The sequence below is a fragment of the Leptosomus discolor genome, chromosome 1, assembly GCF_034619465.1.
Source record: "Leptosomus discolor isolate bLepDis1 chromosome 1, bLepDis1.hap2, whole genome shotgun sequence".
Classification (NCBI taxonomy): Eukaryota; Metazoa; Chordata; class Aves; order Leptosomiformes; family Leptosomidae; genus Leptosomus; species Leptosomus discolor.
This window is the reverse complement of record NC_141391.1, coordinates 96,565,485-96,589,226: the sequence shown is the minus strand read 5'-3', so window position 1 is coordinate 96,589,226 and position 23,742 is coordinate 96,565,485. Positions and strand designations below refer to the sequence as shown.

Sequence of the window (23,742 nt, the reverse complement as noted above, 5' to 3'; positions counted from 1 at the left end):
GAGGCAGAATAATACACAAAGATTGTATCTACATATGATGTATACATAGATAGTCACTGACTGATGTTTGTAGAGCCTTTTATCAGCATCCTCCAGTAGAGGAGACTTCTTTGCCTCCTGTGGTACCTCATCCTAACCTCATAGTTAGAAACACTGCTTAATAGCTACTCTGAAGCTGGCTTGCGTAAACTGAGTAACTTTTTTGTCTTACCTTTGTTGGACATGGAGAACAACTGCTCAGTGTCCTCTTCTTCGTAACGACCTTGTACATATTTGAACACTATTCCAGGACACCATCTTACCACCCTACCCGCCTCCCAGGCCATTTGCTGCTAGGGGAAACTTTTCAGTCTTTCTCCGTAGCCCATTCTTTTATCTCTGTGATCATTTTTTCTGTTTTTTCTCAGTGCTCTTTTCAGTTTCTCTGCCTCCTTAACACAAAACACACAAAGGTGTGCTCTAGCTGAGACCTTCAGAAAACTGGGGAGTGTTTTGCATGTGCCTTTAAGGATACATGATGGCAGAGACTCTGGCTAACACGAAAAACACATCCACCTTGATGCAGCCTGTCTTGTTCGCAGAAAATACACACTTTCTTAGAGCTAAGACATTCTCACAATTTGCTGTGAAATTCTTTCCTGCTTTTCACATCAGGATTAAAAAACTGTGGGTATGACTTTTTAACTAGAAGGGACTAGGAGTAGAATCAAGGTAGATTTTGACTTAGAAGCAGGTTTTGAGAGAGAAAGGGTGAGGGTTCACCTTTTTATTCTTGGTGAGTTACAAACTTTGTTTGTGTCTGGTGGATGTACCAGGTACCCACTCAGTGGGCTCAGTCCCACAAAGCGCTTGGCATTCTGCTCCCAGCCAATTAAACACTGAAACGTGCTTAATTGCAGTTTTTGTCCAGGGAGACCATTTACTTGAGTAAGAGTAAGCAAGTGGATAAATTGGTTCTTACATCAAGGCACAGTGCTCAGCACCTCATGGCATCAGTCCAGCTGTTTGTTACTGTGTTTGCACATTACTCCCCTTCAATTTATACTCTTCTGCCAAAGCCGTTAAAGAGTCCGACATTTATTTTTGACTCTGCAATTTCAGCATAAGTTGCTTGCCGGTGGAATTTGCCCTTTAGGAGAATTAAGGGCAGTTTAGATTTCCACTGAAGTGCATGATTATGATATCTGATACATTTCCAATGTTGGTTTTGCCTGTTTTACTCTTTATACTGTTTGTGAAAAGCAAAGGAGAGCTTTTCCATGGGTAAACAATAGCTAATGCCCTTCAGTAGAAAGTTAATGACATTACTGTCATACAGCAGTGCTATGAGTGAGAGTGAAAATGCCTTAATGTGTGATATTATCTGTCCAGACCTGCTAGTGCAGCCTCCTCCTCAGAGGAGAAAAATATTCTATAGCCATGTAGGTGTTGTGGTCCCCCAGCTGAAACGTGAAACATACTGGTGTGCCATGGGGGGAAACTGATACTCATTCTTCTCGCTAAATACAGTATCTCAGCACAGAGTTGAGTATAGAGCTGAGTATAAAGTGTTCTTTCTTAAATAACAGCTTGTTCCTGAAGGAACAAGACCAATTTGCATTCAAAGTCCCGGCACCTCCCAAGCCTGCCTGTTACGCCTTTTCGCAGCACCCTGCGATCCCTCTCCTGTCCCAGCTCTCCTCGCCCTCCCACCCCCTCATTTCTCAGGCTCCCTGTCTGACCTGCTGCCTGGGCAGAGCAGCGTGCGGGGTGATCGGCTGGCCAGTACATGTGTGCTTTTGGCCAGGCAGCTGCTGCTGGATAACAGCTGACTTCTTGCTTTTCCCTCAGTGGGGGCATTAAAGCCTGCTGCCAATTTTCACTAGACTCGTCAGAGATCAGAATCTCTCTGGCGTCTAACCTCTCCGCTACATGTAGTGGAGACTGAGCAGCGGCTTCTAAATATACTTGTGCATTTACAGATGCCTTTTTTTTTCCTCAGGTATCTGGAATAATTATGAAGTAAGACTCTGTAAAAGGGGATTTTCTTTGAATCAGAATAAACACTGCCATGTTTTAGCTGCATGGACGGTTCTGTGAGCACTAGATTTTCTTTAATCCTGCATGTAAAAGTTGCGAAGACGGTGGTATTGCCTCCTTGGTTTACTTCTTACCTAATTTGTGACACAGACTCTCACAAAACCCAGGTCTCAGCTGTTTGTTTTGCATCTCCTTTTATGCATAGAGAACATCATGTTAACAATGTCATCCCGCCAGGTTATCGCCGCCAGGTTGTCCAAGGCTAGTGGGGTTTCTCTCTCCTGTTCCTGGCTCTAATGCTGAGGGATGTCTGTCCTCTTCCTCTGAAGGCAGAATTTCTCGCCTGCCTGCTATATACTGATACTCAGTATGATTATCTCTGTAATCCAAAATACGTAGCACTTGGCTCTTCTTGAAATACGGTTATATCTAACACATGAGGGTTTTCCTACAGATCTTCGTCTCAGGGCAGGAGGTAATCTTACAATGTATACCAAAATCTTACAGTGTGTATTGAAACTGAAAGCAGACAAGCTCATTCAAGCTGGTTTAATGCTGCCTCTGTGGCAGCAGATTCTTCTTGAGAAATTCAGTTTTTCTCACCAAGGCTATGCTATCTCCAAATTGTTTATATGCTAAAGATGTGGCTGGAGCTGTTTTGTTTCTTGCTGTTCCCAGTGTTTGTTCAAATCTCACTCAGGTTTTGATGTTGTGAGAAAAAGTTACTAGTATGCGGTATGTGTTTGGTATAGTAGGTGAAGTAAACCCCCTAGTGCCAGCCTATCTCCTGCTGGGCATCAGTTGATGCAGTAACAAGGGGTGAAACTGTCCGTGGGGAAAATACCTGTGCTCTTCTTTCTGGAAGTAGACATTTGTAATCCTGGACTTTCAATGCACCCTCTACCTACTGTAATTCACACTGAAAATGTTACAGCCTGGTAGAAGAGAGCATTGATTCCTTTTCCAGATTGGACACAGGTAATTTTCTTAAGAAACAGTGAAAACCTTGAGACGATTGCATTTTATGTGTAAGTGGAAGTGGTCTGTCTGATTCCACCCTAATGGTGTGTGGCAGAGCAAAGATGAAACTTGAGTTTTGAACTCGTGTACGGCTCTTGGTCAGCTGCACCTAGCTGGCTGTTCAAAAGTTGCAGAAATGAGTTTTTAACAAGTTTCATATTTCTTCGTGGCAATTTCTTTCTCAATTTCCTCATTCAGAGGAGAGAAACTGAACACATAATCCTTCAAAATCCTGGAAGGTGTAGGTGGCACAAGGCTGGATGTTTGCCTTGTTCTCTTTAGTGAATGAAGCAAAGTTGTTTTACTTTGGGGAGAGGATGGCGACTAAAGTGCTGAACTTCTCTTTGGACTTTGTTTACTCCAAGCTGGGGCTGTGGGGGATTTAACATACCCTCTAGGGCTAACACAATTATTCCCCTTAATTTGTAGTTTCCTTCTCGTTCATAAATCTGATTTTCATCCACGTGGGCTAAAGTACGTGCCAAGGGAGATGCTTTGCCGTTTCTTCAGGAACGCCTTATGCGTGAGTGTCCATCCGTGCGCGCACACCGTGACCCGCACCTAGACGCACCGGCTTGCCTTTCGGGTTTACCGGTCCCACCGCGCGCCCTGGCTCCCCCAAACCGCTTCTGGCAGGAAGCGCGTTATTTGCACCCCTGCGAAGGGAAGGGCCCGGTTTCTGCTCAAATACGCCGTCGCAGACCTCCGGGCTCTGAGGGAGAAGGCGTTAGCGGCGGTTAGCACACGCCACGGTTGAACAGTCAGCGCCGAGGCCTGCCGCGCGGCCGCCAGGTGGCGCTGCGGGAGCGCGGGAACGGCCCGCTCGCGGCTCCCTTCCCGGCGGGCGGGGCGGGGCGGGGGCGGCGGCGGCGGCGGCGGCGGCGGCGGGGGGCGGGTCCGTTCCGTCCGCGCGGGGGTCGGCCTGCGTGCTCCTGCGTTGTGGTAGCGGCGCGTTGCGGCATGACGTAGAGCGCCGCAAGCGCCTCTGGAGGCGGTTTCGTCGCAAACAGCGTTTAGGGCGGAGTGCTGTGGTGGCCGTTTCCATGCAGTCTTTCGTGGTGGAGATGGCTTCGGGAATTTCGGAATGGACTTTCTTTTGCGTGTGGGCTTTGGGCTTCGGAGTCATGGAAGGGGCACGTGTAGTTTTTGTGGAGAAAAATATTGGTTTTGCAAAAACCTTTTCAGACTTAGTCGGGTGAAGGTATCCACTTTCCGAGTCAGACCGTGTTCTTCTAAGAGGTAGAGGCCAAAGGAGATCTCATCGGGTTTTCAAGTTAAAAAACCGTTCCGACACCTGAATGCTTTCTCTATTTTTCAGCTTCATACTGCTGTTAGGCAAGTAAGATTTTAAGAGAGATGGTTGCTATGGTCATAGAATCATAGAATTGTAAGATTGGAATAGACTGAGATTATCTGAGATTATCAAATCCTGCTGGCCACACTTTCTGATACAGGCCAGGATGCTGTTGGCCTTCTTGGCCACCTGGGCACACTGCTGGCTCACGTGCAGCCGGCTGTCGACCGACACCCCAAGGTCCTTTTCCACCAGGCAGCTTTCCAGCCACTCTTCCCCAAGCCTGCAGGACTGCATGGGGTTGTTGTGACCCAAGCGCAGAACCCGGCACTTGGCCTTGTTAAACCTCATAGCATTGGCCTCAGCCCATCGATCCAGCCTGTCTGGATCCCTCTGCAGAGCCTTCCTGCCCTCGAGCAGATCAACACTCCCACCCAATTTAGTGTCATCTGCAAACTCACTGAGGGAGCACTCAATCCCCTCATCCAAATCATCAATAAAGATGTTAAACAAGACTGGTCCCAACACTGAGCCCTGGGGGACATGGCTTGTGACTCGGTCATCCAGCCAGTTTTTAACCCTGCTTAGTGTGCAGCTGTCTTGGCCGTCTTCTGATAGAGCCATGTTTAAAATGTTTTAATCACAAACCAAATCAGAAAATGTTCCAAGGGACAGCAGTTTTGTTATTCTCCCCTAGTTGCACTGAAACCCATGCTAAAAGTTTCAGTTGTTCATCTCTCTTTAGTTCTGGGTAGAAAAATTAAGTTTTAAAGAAAAAAACCTTTATTTCATGGGATCTAGTTTTATACACGTACATCACAATTTGCTCCCTGGGATGGGTTTTGTGATCCATCTTCTTCCAGTTTGCCTCATGTGTTTGTCTTTCACTTACTGGCCCAGCCAGCTCTACCTTCTTCAGGGCAGTATCTCCAGCCCACCCAAGTGTAGAGGTGATGCTGCTCCACGTGGGCAGTGCTGCCCCGGCTGGCTCTGACCTTCTCATTCCACTTGCATTGGTGAGGGAAAGGCTTTGCGGGTTGTGGGAGGCAGCAAGCTGGGCTTGGGGCCACAGCAAAAAGGGCCTGCCGCAGCCTGGGCTGCCCAAAAATCGAGGAAAGCGACTGTCTCCCTCTGCTCGGCACTCGTTAGACCTCATCAAGGTACCATGTCCCCTTTTGGGTCTGCCAGGACAGAAAAGACATGGCCCAGCCAGGGCGAGTTCAGGGGAGGCCCCGGGACGGTCAGAGCTGAGGAACACCCCTGGGGAGAGGGGCTTGCTCAGCCCAGAGAGGGCCCCGAGCAGCCGTTTGCACCCACCCATGGCGGGGCAGCTGAGACCAGGCAGCCTGGCTCTTCACAGGGGTATACGGCAGGAGGGCCCGAGACAACATGCATAAGTGCAAGCGAGACTCCAAGTTGGATATCGGGGAAAAACTTTCCTCCCTGAGGTAGGCTGCCAGGGCAGGCTGTGCAGGCTCTGTCCTGGGAGGTGTCAAGTCCCAACTGGACACAGCCCTGAGCAGCCTTGTCTGGCCTGGGGCTGATGCTGTCCTGAGCAGGAGACCACACTAGAGCCTCCCCATCCAACCTGAATTGTCCTGCGTGTCTTCATTTACCTCAGGTCCGCCCATTTACTTTCTCCTGTATACAGGTTACTTTTTCCCTCTCCTCTTTTCCATTTTCCATTAACCTTATTTAACCAGCAGACCGTATTACTCTGTTGAAGTTTTACGTTGAGCCCCACTGGCTGCTGGAAGCTGTGTTGCAGCAGAAGAGCAGTGCTGGGAAGCAACAAGGGGCCAAATGGTTCAGCAAGATTTTCACCAAGAGAGGAGTAAGGAGGGACTGTAGGGCAGGAGGGCTTTTGGGAGCAACCCCTATGGGAAGTGAGCACAGGTCCCTGACCAGACAAGTCACTGCTGAGTCAGGAGAGCTCCTGTGGTGTGTCTGGCTGAGATAGTCAGGAAAATGATCACTGCAAAGAAAGACTTGAGATTGGGAAAAATGAGGAAGAGCAAAGCTTCCAAAAGTGGATAAAGTGAGATGTGAACTGAAGCTATTGTCTTCACTGTACCGAATTATTCTCATGTATGTATGATTTAAATAATGAATAAAATTTTATTTGTTTATGTATTTATTTTCCTCTGGTAAAAAGCAGAGGGCAGGAAACTCATAAGCCGAGTATTTACTTAATCATGTTGTCTCAAAGGATAAAACCGAAAAATTAATTTAGTATTGTTAATTTATTGTTTTATCCCATTTTGAAACTATTTTTGTCCTTCCTTTTGCCTGTGTATCTTAATGATATTTGTCAAACATTTAAAGGTTATAGATGAAATCCTGAAACCTTTGAAGAAACAATAATTTCGCTGTTGGCTTCTATGGAGTTTTTTTCTACCCTGTAACAGTAGGAGGGATCCTGATTTGACTTTGATCAGTGCTCTGTTACAGAAATAGGCTAATAAGCATTCATATTGGAAGTTGAAATCCTTAGCAGAATGGCTTCATCAGAACAGTAATAAATAAGTCTTACTGTCTTTTTTTTTTGTAGAGGATTTCACTCCAGTTCCATCTAAGGCTTCACCACCTCCAAACCCAGAAAAAACGTTTCCTCCATATACTGGGTTTGGTTCTGAAGAGGATTCTCTGTGCTCCTGTATGGGTCTGCTTCCCAAGCCTCCCCAGAAAGATTTCAAGAAATTCATGGAGAAAGACAGGTATTTCAGTGAAAAATAATTCCAACTTTTAAAATTAGGTCTTTTTGTGAAGGAGATAAATATTCAGTAGGGATGTAATTTTTTCAGCAAAATATGCAGCTCATCAGACTCTTAAGAGACAGGTGCATGAGGACTGGTTTAGTGACATGGTACGCCAATTTTCTCTGAACTCGGCAAAATTTATCTTTTGAGAAGGCAGATACTCTGACCCTCCCATCCCCTACCTTCTTCCCTTCTGCTGTCTTCAGTGGGAGTTTGATGGAAGTCTTAGTCCAGGAATTAGCCAGGAATTTTGTGTCCTTCAGCAATCCAACACCAATTTGTTTTTCTGTTTGATTTTCTAGCATTTACTTTTTTTTTTTTTGTCTGCTGAATTTCATACACTTTACTGTAGCAATATTAAGGCATTAACACTTTACTTTGCATTGTGGAATGGTTTGTCAGGCAGCAGTTGTTGAAGCCTAAGTGGAAAGCAAAATCACATGCTGGAGATTCATCTGTAGAACCTCTGTAAAAGAAGCAAGCTATTAGAAAAAGGCTTGGAAATGTATTGATAGTGCATATAGGGGTACTGTAAATCATTTAAAAATCACTTAACAAACATCCAACTAGTAAGATCATCTGGTGGGCCTGATTTTGTGGAGATAATCCTAGTATGTATTGCTAATCAGAATTTGATTTGAAAATCTACATACCTACATGTGTTCTTCCTTTATAAATTTTCTGGAAAGAAACTTGGAGCTTGATTTGCAATTGAATTTGAATACAAATTCATTCCAGACCTGGTGCAGGGAAGTAATTCTCCCCTGAAAACTATTCCTTTCTGTCTGGCTGTCTCTAGCTGGTTCTGTTAATTTAAGCTGAAAATGGTTTTTGACAAAGTAGGGAAACTTAGGCCATTTCCCTTCTTGGTCCAGGAATAACACAGTTAATGAATGTTACAAAACTCAGGAGAATGCATCTCAGTGATGAAAACGTTTCTCATTCTCCATTTTTGATTTCTTGCCTCTTCTTTTGCTTTTTAGAAGTGGCATGGAAAGTAACATACTGCGCTTTCTTGCAAAACTTGTCACAGATAGTCCTATTGACAAGGATCGGAAATTCATTATTTCCTACTTCCTGAGTGATGACACCATTTCGATTTTTGAACATATACAGCGAAACTCAGGTAAGATACAGGAGTGTCATTTGCAATCATGTGCAGTTGCCCTGCTCGTTTGATTAGAGTTTACACTAAGCGTTGTGGCCAGACTCAGCACTAGCAGAAGCAGGGATGTGGATTTTTAAAAGCAATGGAAATTACATCAGCAGGTCTACTGCATTATCTTGCATAGCTGTATGCCATAGTAATTTATAATCTTTGTCACTCAGAATAACACTGTTCATTGTATGAAAGTACTTCACAATATCCTTTGGGAACTGGAATTTTAATGCGTTAGAACTTTTATTACATTTTAATTTGCAGATTTGGCCTTTTACCATTTGCTTTTGTTGTGGATAACACACAGGAATTGTATTGTAACCGATGATAAATAGGGACAGGAAATGTAAGACCTCAAGAATGAAAGAGTAAATCCTTTGTTTTGCAAGACTGTGTTATGAAACCTATATAGCATCCTTTGTGTGGAAGCGGCTCATGACAGCAGAACAGCTGTGATATTTTTTAACATGCTTTATCATTAATCGTGTAGTGTTGAGCGTATAAAGAGTGAAGATTGCCCTGTGCTGGTGTCTGTACATGTGCGTGTGTATAATACTGGCCTGAATTTCAAGAGCCAGACTACCAGTGTTTTAAGTGACAAATGCTTTGTTACTTCTCAGTTGCCTGATCACATTTATCCTATTGCTGGAGCATGGTCACCCAGTGTTGTCATGGTTAAATTCTTTTGACCACTGTTGTCTGTAGTAGGCTGCCTCCAGCTGACGATATGAAAGGTTTTGTGATTTTTCAAGCATCTTTTTATTTCCTTGGAGTGCCTTGTGCACGGATGGAAGGACGCAGCACTGGGAAGGATGTCAGGAAGTCATTCTGTAACTCAGGGAGATAGGGAAGCCTTGGCTAAGCATGACCCTGTTGGAGAGATTAGTGTGTTTCTGTGAAGCCCGCAAAACATCTGCCACAACAGTTTCAGAGCAGCTAACATCCAGAAGTGCTCTGGCATCTCTCAACATGTGCAGCCGAAGGACTGACTCTTAAAAGCTGCTGACAGCCTCTGATAAAACCATAGCGAGAAAAAAGTTAGGAAATTACATTCTCTCAAAGACAAGGGAAAAAAAGTAACAGAAGGTTTCCTTAGTTACCATGATAGGCTCTTGTGGAACCTCATGAATAGCTCTTTTGATACTGCTGGAATTGCCCTATATCAGCTTCTTGGCACAGAGCACCTCAGTGTGGTGTTCCAGGTACACCCCGCAATGGTGACCAGCTCGCTGTGCTCTGTACTGACCTATCTGGTACTCCCAGCTCACTGTCTGCAGCAAAGACTGTCCTAGGGAGGACTATTCATTCCCCTTGGCTTCAGGCTCTGGTGCCAGTGGTTGACTCCCTGAGATTCAGTTATTCAGCTTAACAGTTAAGGACTAAGTGTTGTTGCGACCCTACGCTTCAGCCTTTACTGAAAATAATTTCTGATGTTAATCCTTTTCAGACCTATGATCAACATCACATCCATAAAAAATGAAGGTGTGGTGAATAACTAGACCCTTCTGTATTCCTAGAGAACCCTTTCTGTGCTAGTGATGCTAAGTAATTTTGAATGCCCTGCATGTGAGTAGGTTTTTGGGAAGGCCTGGGCCTTTTTTTTAATCTGACTATATTATGAATGCATAAATAGTGACCTCACCTCCAACTAAAGTACAAGCAGTTCTCTGAGAAATGTTTTGAAAATGTGTAGAGTGCCTGCCCAGCCTTCAATGGGCATGCCCGGTTGGCCCTGCTCCACCGCAACATCAGTATTTAGCACTGCTTATGGCAGCAGTGTCCTGTCATCATTGTTTTCCTAGTTTCCTGCCATCCAGCAGCCTGTAATTTATGCAACGTCTTTTATTACAGCTAAAGACACGTACACCTATGTATATATTTATTATGTCATGCAGCTGTGACGCTCAAGAGCAGCTCAGTTCTCCACTAGTGAATGACATGTTTGATTGGCATTCTTTATGTCCAGAGACATAAAGGATGCTAAGGGTACAGCTGCACTGTTAAAGAAGTCCAGGGAACAGCTTGAATCTTGGACCCCAATCATACGTATTGCCTGTTTGGTCACCTTGGATTCTCCTTTGCACCATTCCAACTAGACAAGGTCCCAGAGAGCCTGGGCCCCCTCCTGGAGGATCCTTAACTCTAGGAAACTCTCCTGCAAGGCAGTAAGGACAAGGCTGCACCAGGTTTGGCTTGCTCCACCCTTACCAGTCGTCTAACGCTACTATCCCAGGAGGTTTTGCACACTCAAAAATTCGGGTCCTTCTACCACGCCCAGGGACTGCAATCCATACCCTCGGTTTTATGCGGTAAAACACCACTCTGTTGGACTGCAGCACCGCCCTCACATATCTTCAAGCAGTTTGAACACACAAAAATAATATCTGTGTCTTGAGAGCTCAGATTTATCACATAGCACCCAGAGCGGAGCCAGAGCCACACACCGTGGGGTGCCGACGTGGTTGGTTGGTCAGGCTGTCAACAGCATGGGTGCCGGGCCAGAGACTGCTTCCTGGCTTCCTTTTATTTTGAAATGAGAATGTATGCTGGGATTGCCCATTGAACATTGCTAGTCAAACAAAATGTGAAACAATAAATGGGCACGTTTGCATACCAACAATAACAGATTCTTTAAGACACTTATGAAAGGCAAATATCTGTAAATGGGTTTTTAACTTCCCTGGGATGTTAAAGTGGATGGAGTAGCTGACCTTCAGAGGTAGTAGAAAGGTGAAGTGGAAGGATGTGGCTAAGGACTGGCCGTTGGAGAGTTTAGAGGGAACAGCCTTGAAGAGGTGGGATAAGAAGCAGGGATGGGGAGGCAGGTAGAGCAGCAGTCGGAAGGAGGCCTGGGACTTCAGAAGTTTCTTTGTTCTCACCTTCCTTCTTTTCTTTCTTCTCCCTTTCTCTTCTCTCTCTCAACCCCTGCTTCATTTTAGTCACGTCTGAAGGAAGAGCGAACGGGTTTCTTCGAGGTTAAGAATGAGAAGGCTTTGCAGAGGTCAGACAAGAGTGGCTAGGAAAAAGGAGTAAGGCATGCAAAATGGGAGCAAGAACAACATTCATGTGCGAGAAGGAAAAGTATTGAAGTAGATGGGGTGGGAGAAGAGTAAGTTTCAGCATATCTTAGAGAGGGGATGAGTTAAACAGTAAATTACTCCCAAAAGAACAACTTGATCATCCCTTTTGTGCACAGGTTCAAAGGGCTATTTTTGCCTTGTTATTTGCGTGAATTGATACCGATTAGCAAGTAAAAAAAATGTTTCAAATCTCAGTCCTAAAATGAAAGTAATAAGTTGCTCTTACTTTTCTCAGTCCAGCAATCTGGAGGTTGAGAGAGTACTTCACACTGTGAGTAACACTGTGAAACTGTATTTGGAATTCACAGGGCTGGACATCTTGAAGCACTTGTTGAGAATGGGGGTCAAAGCATGAGAACTTTGGCTCCCCATGCAGAAGATCACAACCCCTTTTTTACTCAGTGTAAGACCGAGCCAACAGCTGTACAAACACCTGCAAAGTCTGATCTGATCTTAATGGAAGAGGGTCTTTGCTTGTGGTGTTTATTTTGTGCTTTGAGCCTGGCTCTTGTAGATTTCCATCAAAATTTCTCATCAGGTTTCAGTGTAAAATCTGTAACCTAATGAGATATTTTCAGTTGTTTTCCTTTATACCTCTTGAAATGTACTAACCCGTAATGTTTAAAAAACAGTTATGGGTCAGAGGTATTAAGGTAAGTTTCCAATCTAAGCGCACAATTGCAGGGAAATAGACAAGAGTGAAGTTCCAATCTTACAGAAAGCAGTTCTGTTTAAATATGACAAACAGTTGCCAGGATTATATAACCTAGAATTTCATATTTGTTTTAACAGCTAGGTGAAAAGGAGTGTGTTAAGATTAGAGTTACATTAGTGATTTGAATTGTTTTTTGATTCAAACTAGATCTGACCATTACCATAGTGTATTTTTTGTCTTTTGCTTTTATGGTGCTAGTAAAGCAATTAAGACAGACATCTGATCCAAACTCTGGTTTCAGAAGTAGTTTGAGTTTCACATTCATTTATAATTTTGACTATAAAAGGCATTTTATTACACTGTTCATAAGCCTTTCGTTGGGCTTGCATCACTATCTAATATGTAGGACATCATTAAACGTTACTAAAGTATGCTTTTTGGCTTTTGGCTTAGAAGCTCAACCATAAACAGGAAACGAACCCCAGGCACTCTGGAGTAGTTGTAGGGCACATATCCCAGTGAAACTAAACACGTGACGGAATGTTTTCTAGAAAGCTTGGTACACGCAGTGCAATCTTGTGGTGCACCAGAAGAAGTTACTGGAAAGCGAAATGTTCCTTTTAGTATCTTACATACCCTTGAGCACTGCCTGCAGTTTCCAGTGGCATGAATAAAATCATTATAATGTGAAAAGAAATGATGTGACATACCCAGCTCACAAAGGAAATCGCAGATCGCAATTAAATAGCATTGGCAGAACAGTATGTGGAAGATAGTGCCATGTCACTCCTACTTTTTTTTTTTTTTTTACATTCAAAAGCCCTTAAAACCTGGTTAGAATCACAGTGCACCAGAATTCATGATCTTCATAGCACTGTGCTATCCTAAGTTGCGAATCACTTTTTTTCTTTTTTGCTTTAACAGTTCAAGGATAATTGCCTGCATCTTACGTTTTGCATCTTACATTTCTCAAGGGTCAGTCCCAAGGCTGGCAACAGGGTTATGGGAACGGTTTGAAGAGGCACATTTCTGTCCCATTTTAAAGAAAAGAAAAAAAGGCAGGGTGTTTGGCAGGCATTCAAATGAGACATGTCACAGAATATGCACAATGTAACTGTTGCTGTGGTCACTGGCAGAGACAGTTCTTTTAGCAATGAGAGGGAGCAGGAGAGTGTACTGTGAGACAAATGCAAGGATGGAAACTAATATTTAAATACAAACCAGTTAGTTTGGGGTATATTTTGGGTTTTCTTTTGTGTTTTGGGGTTTTTTGTCTTTTTTTTTTTTTCCCCCAAGTAAAGCCACAATTAATTATTTACAATTCTGTTCCCATAGGGATACTTGGTGGGAAGTTCTTGGAAAGAGGTCGCATTAAGAAGCCTGGGCAGGAGCTCTTTAAGAGTGAGCCATCTGAATACTTCAAGGCTCAGGATCTGTTTGTCGGAGCCAGAGTTTGTTTCCATGGTCACAACTTCCTTTTGGTGGATGCTGATGAGTACACATTCAACTACATGGAGAAGCATGCAAATGAGGTGAAGCAGCCTCGTGTTATTTTCTATTATCTGTAAGGACTGTACGTTATCTGTATGTTTTTCAGAATGATTTATACCTAGTTTCTTCACCCAAAGTTCACAACCCTGTGCTCTCTGTCTAGCAGTGGGCTTAGGAGATGTTAGCTAGGGAGTGCATGCAAGCCTGGCCATGCTTTACTGTCCACTCCCCTTCTACTTTCTCAGCATCCAATCTTATTGTATTAGGGGTTGTTAGAAGTTATATCCCTGCCTATTCCTTCTTGAGACCGTTTATGGACCTCTGGTCCCTGAATTGATCTAACCCTTGTTGAACCTACAGATACTGTCTGCTTCCACAGCTTTCAGTGGCAGCAGGTTGAAAAGTTCACTGCCTACTATCTAAAAAAATATGTGATAAATAAAGTAAGTGTCTTTTAGCTGGTTTAAACCAACCTCCCACTAGTTTCAATGCCAGTTCTAGTGTTCTGGGGCTTTGGTGAAGATCACCAGTCACCTTATGCACCACCTTCATAATTCTGTGAATCTCAGACGTTCTTCTCCCTCAGCCTAGTCCTATCCAGTTAAGAGTCTCACCCTTTTTAGTCTGTCCTGGCAAGGCAACTGTGAGATGTGGAGACTGGAATAGCGTACAGTACTCAAGATGTGGGCACATCTGATTTAGAGTCCTACTGATGAGTCCATTTTATTCCCTGATTTGATTTTTTGGGTTCATACATATTTATCTGCCAAAACGTTTCCCTTGTAATATTAGAAATTCATATCACGGTCAGGAATTCAAGCTTATAGTTTGTACTGAGTTTCACTGTCTTTTGGTGTTGCCTTCAAAGGGGAGAGCAACAATAAATAGAGAGCTGTGGTGCCTCTGCTGATGTATACTGCACGCTACCAATCATTACACAAATGGCTGGTAAAGAAGCCCTAATTCACCAGAGCCAGAAATGTATCCGATAGGAGGAAATTGGTTGTCCTATAGCAGATGTCAAGGAGGTGAAAAAAAGAAAAGAAACAGGGATGGAGAACCACAGAAGAATCACAGAGCGTTTTGTGGGGTTTTATGTTGGTTTGGTATGAAATGTAAATGCCTTTTTTTTTTTTTTACAATGAAGTTTGTGCTGCAGTGTTTGACTACATGTACCCTGGTATGCTTGGAAATTCCCGTTATATGCAGCTCTGACCCAGTCACTCTGAGACGCATCTTAAGAATGCATCAGCTCAGGAGCCAAGGCATTTCTGCATCCCAGTCCCTCTTCTGGATTGTTGCTTCGTCACAGTGTGATCTCGAACATCAGCCTTTGGACTAGACCATGCTGTGAGGGCTTTGGGGTAGCGCGCCTGCTTCATAGCTCATGGCAGGGTGGCAGCATGGACTGTGCCTTCAGCAGACTTTCTCCAGAGCTGCCCTTTTGCGTAGGCTTGTGGAGAGTACCCCTAGGGAAAAAAAACAGGAGGGTTTATCAGTGGTCCTCTGCCTGTTGGTCCAGACCTTTTCTGGATGGAGAAGGGAGAAGGTTCTTAGTGCAAGTTTTAATTGTTCCCTGTCTGCTGGCTCACCAAAGTGAGCGAACCTGCAGGAGTCCCAAGATGCCAGTAAGTCTAGTGCAGTCTTGGGGACTGCAAGTCTTGATGCCATTGTGCTGCTGAAGCAGAGGTAGTTGCAGCCTGACCCTGTGCTGCCTTTGGACTGCACGTGCTGTTCTCAAATGAAAACAGCAGAACGGTGTGATTTCTTGGTAAATTAACGTGGAGTTTGCACCCCCTGCCTTCCCTGGAATAACGAGGAAGGTCTGCAGAACATTTGTTGGTGTAAAGTGCTGTGACTGCTAAATGCTTTAAGCAGTAAAATACAAAGCTATGTACATTATATTTCTTACTGCTGGGCTGTTTCTCCTCTTAGTAGAATCAAAAGCAAAGCTATTTTCCAAAATGCAGAGTGCATCATTAGATTGTAAATGTTCTTTAGAACTGCTGTTTGCATGAATTATCCTGCATCCAACAAGATCTGAATGATTGCGTATTATCAGAATAAAACCTGCAAAATGGGAAGAAGCAACACTAAAAAGACTTCTTTTAAGTGAATTTTGAAATGTTCTTTGCACAGTTAAGATTTCAAAACAGCTGATAGGAAAAAGGGTTTATTCTCCCAATGGTAGATGCTTTGTTCACATCCTTTGAATACAGCTCCGAAAGTAAGGACACACCTTCTTTGCCTCAGTTCATCAGGGGATTGCCTACTCAAAGCACAAGAACTTCAGCAGTTATTAGAGAAGAACAGAGCTGGAAGATCATTTGAAGAAGGGGAAACAATTTTAAGATTACTGTTTGTCAGTTATTTCTAAAATTAGAAAATAAATAATTTTCCTTCTCAGTAGATGGAGATTTTGTTTCAGCAGAACACAACTGTATTTTTTCTGAACACTGGTGAAAGAAACCCAGATGGAATATTGTTTCTTCTGAAAAATGCCATTTTGACCACATTTCTATACACAGATGTTGATTTAGATGAAATTTTGATTGGTAATCAGTGTGTGTGGGAATTGATTTTGCTACTATTCAAGCATTTGTTTGACACCATATGACATATTTCGAAAGTTTTGATTTTCTGTTTCAAAATTGTATTTGTTGTTTTTAAGTTACAGAGAGAGAAAAATCGAGTCGTGTCATTTTGATTGCCACCTGTACTGAAAGTAACTTTAAGGATCAAATCCTTGAAACTTTTCAGTGTTTTTAGTTTCTTTTCCAATTTGAGGAAAAAAGATGTATTTAGAAAGTGTAAATTTGCTTGCAAAACACAACATGTATGTTGTGCACAGTCCTATCAGTATTACCCAGTTTGAGGAGGACTCTTTCAAACAGGGCATCACTGTGCCTCCTTGGAAATGAATTAATCATCTCTGATACAATCTCAATTGTTCAAACTTTGCAGTCTTCTGCAGCACAAATGTGGAGGTTGATTTTACTTGCACTGAATTCGACATAATAACCTCTGGCTTAAGCAGGACAATCAAACAAAACTAGATTGTGACTGCTAGCATGTCAGCAATTACATGAGAAGGGAGGAAGGTGGGTAAAGAGTTATTACGGTGCTACTCAGATACTCTGTGTCTATGTAGGTGTTTGAAATATGTAGTTTAGAAAAAAATTGTAAAAATAACTGCTTTGATAATGTAACGAAGACAGGTTTTTAAATAGACAGAACACTTTGTCCATCTCTAAATACTCTGCTCATTGGTTCTGTCTGCCCAGTCTTTTCTCAGTGTCTGTTCCTTGCTTTTTCAGCAAAAAGCTGTGCGCTTACAGCCCGAACAATTAACAGCTTGGGGAGGCGACCAAAAAAGTTGCTGTCTCTAAAACAGTTTGGTCACTGGTCCAGCTGCTCCACACTACCGCCTTGCGTGGCGTTGCATGCCAGGCTTGTACCTGGAGTTTTGGCATAGGCAGCCATTGTCTTCTCTCAATCTGAGTGTGTTACCTGCAACCACTGATGTATTAATTAAACTTGGATCAATTTGTACTGCTCTGGCAGTGCCGCAGGGACTTTAAATACCCTTTTCTAGATCCCTTTGAACTGGCACAAAGCTGTAGACAGACTTTAGCATAATCGGGAGGGAATCCCAGTCTCTGTTGTGAGTAGGTGCTTGCTACCAGTCATACCAAATTTCAAGTAATTGCTAGTTAAACCAACATTGCTTACTGGAAGAAATGGGAGAAAACTATTTTTAAACAGTTCGTTGTGCTTTATAAGTTAGGCAGAGCATGACAGATGTAAGGCCATATCAGATATTCATTCTTGAACTCAACCCCAATTTAATACTAAATACATAGATGGTTTATGTATTTAATAAAAATGAGTATAGCAAATAAATCTTTGGTAGAGCTCCAGCACCACGATCTGAATATGGGCTGGAAGACTTAGCACTCCAGTTTATTTTAATAGCCTATTTAGGAAGAAATAAGCATTATTTGTACATGACAGGAAAGAACGGTTCCTAACAAATTTCCAATTTGCTAATTTTGAGTATGTAAGGCAACACAGTCTAATAGCAGTATCTGTTGGAACAGTTCATGGGAGCCAATGGTGAAAAGATTAGTTTTAACTTGGTGAAATTTATTAATTGAGAATTAAGTGAGCATCAACATAAAATGAGGACCAGGTTATTAGACCTGTACTTTAAATCTTTCTACTTCTGCTTTAACGATACAGTGTTTGAAGCAAAAGTGGATGTCCTTTTATGTAGCTGGAATAAGCTTTCTGATAGTGCATGATCTGATGATTTTTGTTTAATTTTTTATATTCTCAATAGGAAGCAAGTTTTTTCAGCAGTAAGCTTCCCTCCAAACTTAACACAGTGCTGATATATGCATTTGAAGTGAGACCATGAAGAAGCTAGTAATACTTAGCAGTTCAGCATTGCCTGCTGCATCTTGACAGCTCTTGCTGGTACATGTACAGTTGGTTGCATAGTACTTTTCTCTCTAATCTATGTCTTGCTTTCCTCTGTTAAGTTTTCCGTGGCTGATATTGGAGTTATCCTCAAGAAACTGAAAGACATAGCTGAACCTCGTTCCCGAGAAATCAGACAGATGTTTTCAGCCACCGACCCTGAGCATACCGAGATGATCGGGTATAACCCTTTCAGGTAAGACAGTGGATTTTGGTTTTTAATATTGAATGAAGGCACGTTCCCCAAAAATGTATAGATCATGACTGTTTCTTGATGCTTTCTGCACGGGTTAGCTGACAAATGACGTATATTTGTTTTGCGTTTACTAGGAGACTGTGTGTGAAAAAGAAAGTGAATCCATGCCCCAGAAAAAAAAAAAGAAATGTGATAGTTTCAAGTAAGCTGAAAAGCACAACTAAAATCTGTCTACTTTTTATGGAGCTGGCACACAGGGTGTTGTGAAGAAGGGCAAGTCAGGAGTAATAAATATGCTGAAAGATAAAGAAAAGTCTATCTTAAGAGTCAAACAAATTAATTAGTAGTTTTGAAATTCAAGAAGGAATGTTTGAGTTGCCGACTGAAAAAGGTATTATTTGGGTTTTTGAATTATTGATAAAGAAGAGAGTCTTCATGGAATCAAGGTATATTGAAGTTACAGAATGCAGTGGTAAGCATCTTTAAAAAAGACTGGAAAGCAATAGCGAGAGCAATAATTAGTGCTTGGATAGTAATTTCAGCATAGATAGGGGGAGCAGAAATCTGGATTCTGGCAATGATCCAGACATGGCCATGGGCAAATGTATAGATACTTGAAAGAGGAAATCATGCTCAAATGCAAGCTGATTTCAGTTTATCCCGCAGCCAGAATACTTGAGCATATGAGCTGTGATGGATACTGGTAAAGTTAATGATGTGGAACAGAGGAGGAAATTTTACCTAGAAGCATTTGGTTTTCACAGTGGTAATACACTGTGTATTTAGGAACTGTTATAATGACTAAAGCTTATAAGTAGAGGCATATTGCGTGGAATGCCATCCGTATAGGAATGTTAACCAAGGCAGAAATTGCTTCTGAAATAGCTCAGAAGAGATACAGATCAGCAGAAGGTTCTTCCAGCAATTCAAGTGAAAGTAGTGAGAGATGAAAACAAGCTCGTGTTTAGAAATGAAAAATAAGTGATTAAAAGGTAGAATATAAACTAAGAGAGGCCACAGTTATTGGCAGCTTTTGGTAAAAATATTTCTAGATTCAGATATTTTGCTCAACAGAAGCAAGATTTTGAATTGTTAATTGCATTAAGAGGGAAAATGTTATTTCTAGGGTAAGAAGGGAAGAAAATTGAAAGTTAAGGTACATCTGGAGAAACTTTGTAGCACTTGGAAAAGGGTTTTAATTTAATGCACAATAACTTTAAAATGAAATAATTATGGGTTTAATTCAAATTATGCAATAATCATCTGCAAAACTTTATCTTACATGCACTAAGAGCAGGTCAGAGTTTCAGAACATTTGCGTGGTGAAATTGGTGGAGCACATTTTCAGAAGGGATGATTGTGGTTTTAAACACCAGGGAAAGATTTTTATTTTGTCAAGAAGAGGCTCAGTTGAGTGTAAATTTAATCACAGTCATATTCTGTGCAGCAGTGAACAGCCCAGCTGTTTAATTTGGGGTAGTGCTGTTCTGTGGCACGGCGTAAGGTATGTCTAGTTATATGGTATTGAGGCACTTGGTTTCAGCAACAAGAATGCAGTAGCCCTCTCCATGAGCAAGAGAGAAAGCAGGGGAACCCACGTAATGAAAGTTTTCTTGGCCTCAGTGCTCACCTGAGCCAGTCTGAGCACCTACTAATGGTCGACATCCTTCCTGTGGTGGGATTGCAGGGAGTCTAACAGGAAGCATTCACACTGCCAGAGGAAGAATTTGCCTCTAAAGAACATTTAACTTTTATGCTTTATAGTGCTGGTAGGTTTTGTTTCTATTCATTCATGTTATAGCCAGTAATCTAGAGGCTCTCTACTTTTTATTATCCATGTATCTTATTTTAGAATGGAAGAAACATTTTTGATGATGAAGACATCAAAAGCACTTCTTTGCATCTATGAAAAGTCAAAGATATTTTTCTATGAATAGAGTATGTATTTTTCTTTCAAATTTGTATTTTCTTGTGTACATCACTGTTTATTTTTAATCTGGCATGGCATTTCATGATTATAACTAACTACAAATGATTATTTTTAGTCCAGGCAATTATCTGTGTGACAGCTTCAACCAGCATGATAATCCTCTTTTCTTATCTTAAATACGGCTAAAGCTTTACTGTGCTCTGAATTTGACTGTTCAGATTTCTTCCTTTCTACCTATGTAATTTTATATGAGCTGCATTTAAAAATATACCTGTAAGTATGATGTAGCGAAGCAGAATTGTAATCATACAATTTACTTTAACTACTTTCAGAACCCAAATCTATGGCACATCATGCAGGAAATAAAAACGTGGCGTACACTGAAGCTATGCCCTAAGCTATTGTTAAAACTCTTGAAAGCTTTTTTAAAAAGAGAAGAAAAAAATAGCGAAAACTTAGATGCCTGTGCATCACATGGTCCTATCCAGACTGCTTTTTCTTGTAAGCTACTGGCAAGACCATTTGCTGTTAGAGACAAAGAACCGTGTGGGTTTAACAAAGATGCATATCTGCAATTCAGCTTGAGAAACAGCTCTCAAGCTGTTAATTATTTCTTCTTTCTCTACCAAATTCAGATTGCAATCTGTCTTATTCTTCTAGAACAACAACAACAACAACAACAAAAAGTAAAACAGAAGATAACTAAGCTGTGGTAACAATTGTTGCAGCTTGTTTCTTCTTGTCAGGAAGAATTTAGATGTAATTGTGTTTGTAAGTCTTGGGTCTCACTCATTAGTCCCTAGCAATCACTAAAATATTCCTTAATTCCCAAATGAGACAATAATTTTATCTGGGGGTTTTGGTGACTTGATTGTGACTGACTGGCTTGAGAAAATAAAAGACCTTTAAAATCCTGACACTGGAAAAATCTGTGCCATGTATGGAAATCCAATCTGTGGAAATATTCAGATGGGTGATGTTATCTACATGCTTTCAGCTTTGCCAGCCCAAGCATTTAGAGTGCCAGGCTTATCAGGCAGTATTGTCCTCTTCTTTGTGTTTGCGGTAGTATTGCTGCAGGCTCCAGGAAAGAGACTTCAGTTTTGGCTGGATCTCTGAATGCTGGTACAATATAAATAATAATATTCATTAAGTGGAATAATAATACTGACAAGATAATGATAATATTAATAGATGGACCAAGTTTTGGTCATTGAGTTTGCATAATCTCAAATAAGGTTTGCTACTGTCAACAACTTGTCTTCTCCTTATATTTATCTCCTGCCACTGCAAATAAAGGATCTTTCTAATTTATTAAATATGAAAAAAGCAGCAGCTGAATCCAAGGATACACTGTATGGTCTTTAGCATCCTTTTTTTGAATAGCTATGTAAGTGCAATCTTATTCTATGAAGAGATAGCTTCTTTTGAACAGGACCGCACAAGCCTCTGAGAGGAAGCGAGTGAAAAATTATGTTTGTGGATAAAATTTTGCAATTTGGAAGGGTACTAAGTTTCTGTGCTTTCAGTTCACACGTGAATGTTAAGAGACCCATTATCAGATTGATTCAAGAATTTAACTATTCTCCAGCCAGCAGTTTGAGTCTTGTGTCAGAACTTTGTGCGTCACTAATAATTTCTTCCATTTGTTTTCAGAGATTGGTATATAATCACAGCGATGCAGTACCCTCAAGGGTACCACAAGGTACAGCTGTAATTGCATCAGCAATTATAGTGAAGTTTATTCTTAGTGCAGTTTATCCAGAAGTATTATATGTAATTAATCTAATTTTGACTGAGGCACATAGGCCTACGTTGATGCTTGCCTTTAAAAAAAATCCTGTTGAGCATGAGTCCACCAGGGGCAGACGTTTGGGATCATAATGCCAATGTAGTTACACTAAGCCATGTTTGACAAGAGGCCTTGTAACGGCTGAGGTAACCTACAGTTCAGGCCATTTTTTTCCAGGAGAGCAGGAAGCCTCCTAGGTTTCCTTGCATACCTCTCTGGTCGTTTTCTTCCCTTACGTTGTGTCAACATCCAGGACACATGAAGAACTGTGTAATCATTGAAGGCAACAAACCCCCTACTGCAAAGACAGTAGTCTTTAAAATTAGTCCTTCTCCTCCCCTCCACCAACAATATAAAGCAGAGGGAGATTTTTCTGAACTGTAATTACTAGTCCTGGTTCTTAAGCTCCAAAGCTTGTGTCCGTTTGCTGCTATACTACAAGTGCCTTCAGGAGCTTACCCAGAAGTCAGTCCAGCTCTATTATCAGCAACTAATTCTTGATATTAACAGGAATAACTAGTCATTCAGTGCCAGCACTGGCCCATCAGATGGATCTCAGGAAAATTTCTTCTTCCTTGGATTGCGCTGATTTGTCTGAGTAGCACAAGCAATCTTGGGAGAGTGCATCTCAGGCTCTTCCCTGCATGGGATCTGGTTCTCCGCTGACAGTGTCCGGGCATAAATTGGTCTTGCTACTGCTTCCTGTCTTCCATTCGTGCCAGGAGGGTTTTTGGTTAAAAGTTGGGTGTAATTTTCTGCCCTCTCTCTGTGACCAATTTCTGTTTCCCTCTCCCCAGCTTTCCCCTGAAAGCTACCCATCAGGGCCAGCTTTCACAATGCTTTGTGAAGTGTGGCTTGACACTTGATTAATATTCTGTTCTTTGTTGGGATCTTCTGCCCCACTTCTCCTCTGCTGTTGTTAATTCTCTCTGTTTTACAAGTGTTATTGTGCATGCTTTGTGTTTACAGACAATTAATCATGTGCTGCAGAATGTAAAATATAATTAGGAACAAAACGGGGTAGTACCTTGTAATTTACTATCTTGTTGGATAAATGCAGTGACAAAATTAATCTCTGCTAATATTCCATGCCAGTAGGGCATCTCTGGTAAAAGGCTTCAGCCATGATTATTATGTATTTTTATATGTATAGCCAACTACTGAGGAAATGTGGACTGCAAAAGTTTAAGGGTTCAGGTAATTTCCATTATACCTCCTTGAACGGATCTGGATTTCAAATTTAAACAGATACATTCTTTAAAGATCTAAGTACAGCATTTTATAATGAGTGCGCTTTAATCCTCCCTCCCACCCAAAATTTAGTGATTATTAGCTGGTTTAAAATCCTTTACTTGAAACTAATGTAGACTGGTTTTTTTGTGAACAGGAATTTGATAATCAGTATCACTGATGGGGCATTTTCAGAACACGAAATCATGACTCTTGGGCGCTATTACAGCGTGAGAGATGAATATGAAATGGCCCCCCACTTCCTCCTTGCAGTGGCTCAAGAACAACTAAAGAAAAACAGCTTTGAGAATTTTGAACAACTGTCTGCGGTACTTATATACAATGACCGTGAAAAGTAAGTTTCTTCTGTTTATCCTAAGCTGTTATTTGGGAAGCTCTGCTTGCAGACCTACCTGCTTTCTGTTTGTTGCTGAGCAAATGATATATTGCAGCCAAAGAATATTATTTGTAACATCGAGCCTCTCTCAGCACTTGACAGTGGGCAAGAAAAGGATAGCCTTTTTGTCTCTTTTTCATTTTGTTTGTGGACTTTTTATTATAGCTGCTGCACTGAACATTCTGCAACATAATCAGATGCCCCTTCACAAGCAAAACATGGTATTTTAAATCAGAGG

General features: G+C 41.8%; 1 protein-coding gene across 1 annotated transcript in view; it reads left to right on the top strand.

Annotated features, from left to right (window-relative positions):
* EFHC2 (EF-hand domain containing 2) overlaps positions 1-23,742 on the top strand; it is a 62,163-nt gene that overhangs the window by 28,359 nt on the left and 10,062 nt on the right. The window contains exons 8-12 of the mRNA XM_086482170.1: positions 6,885-7,050; positions 8,076-8,218; positions 13,322-13,518; positions 18,022-18,155; positions 23,265-23,462. Of these exons, the coding sequence (XP_086338296.1) occupies positions 6,885-7,050; positions 8,076-8,218; positions 13,322-13,518; positions 18,022-18,155; positions 23,265-23,462 (838 nt within the window). The remainder of the gene's footprint in view (positions 1-6,884; positions 7,051-8,075; positions 8,219-13,321; positions 13,519-18,021; positions 18,156-23,264; positions 23,463-23,742) is intronic.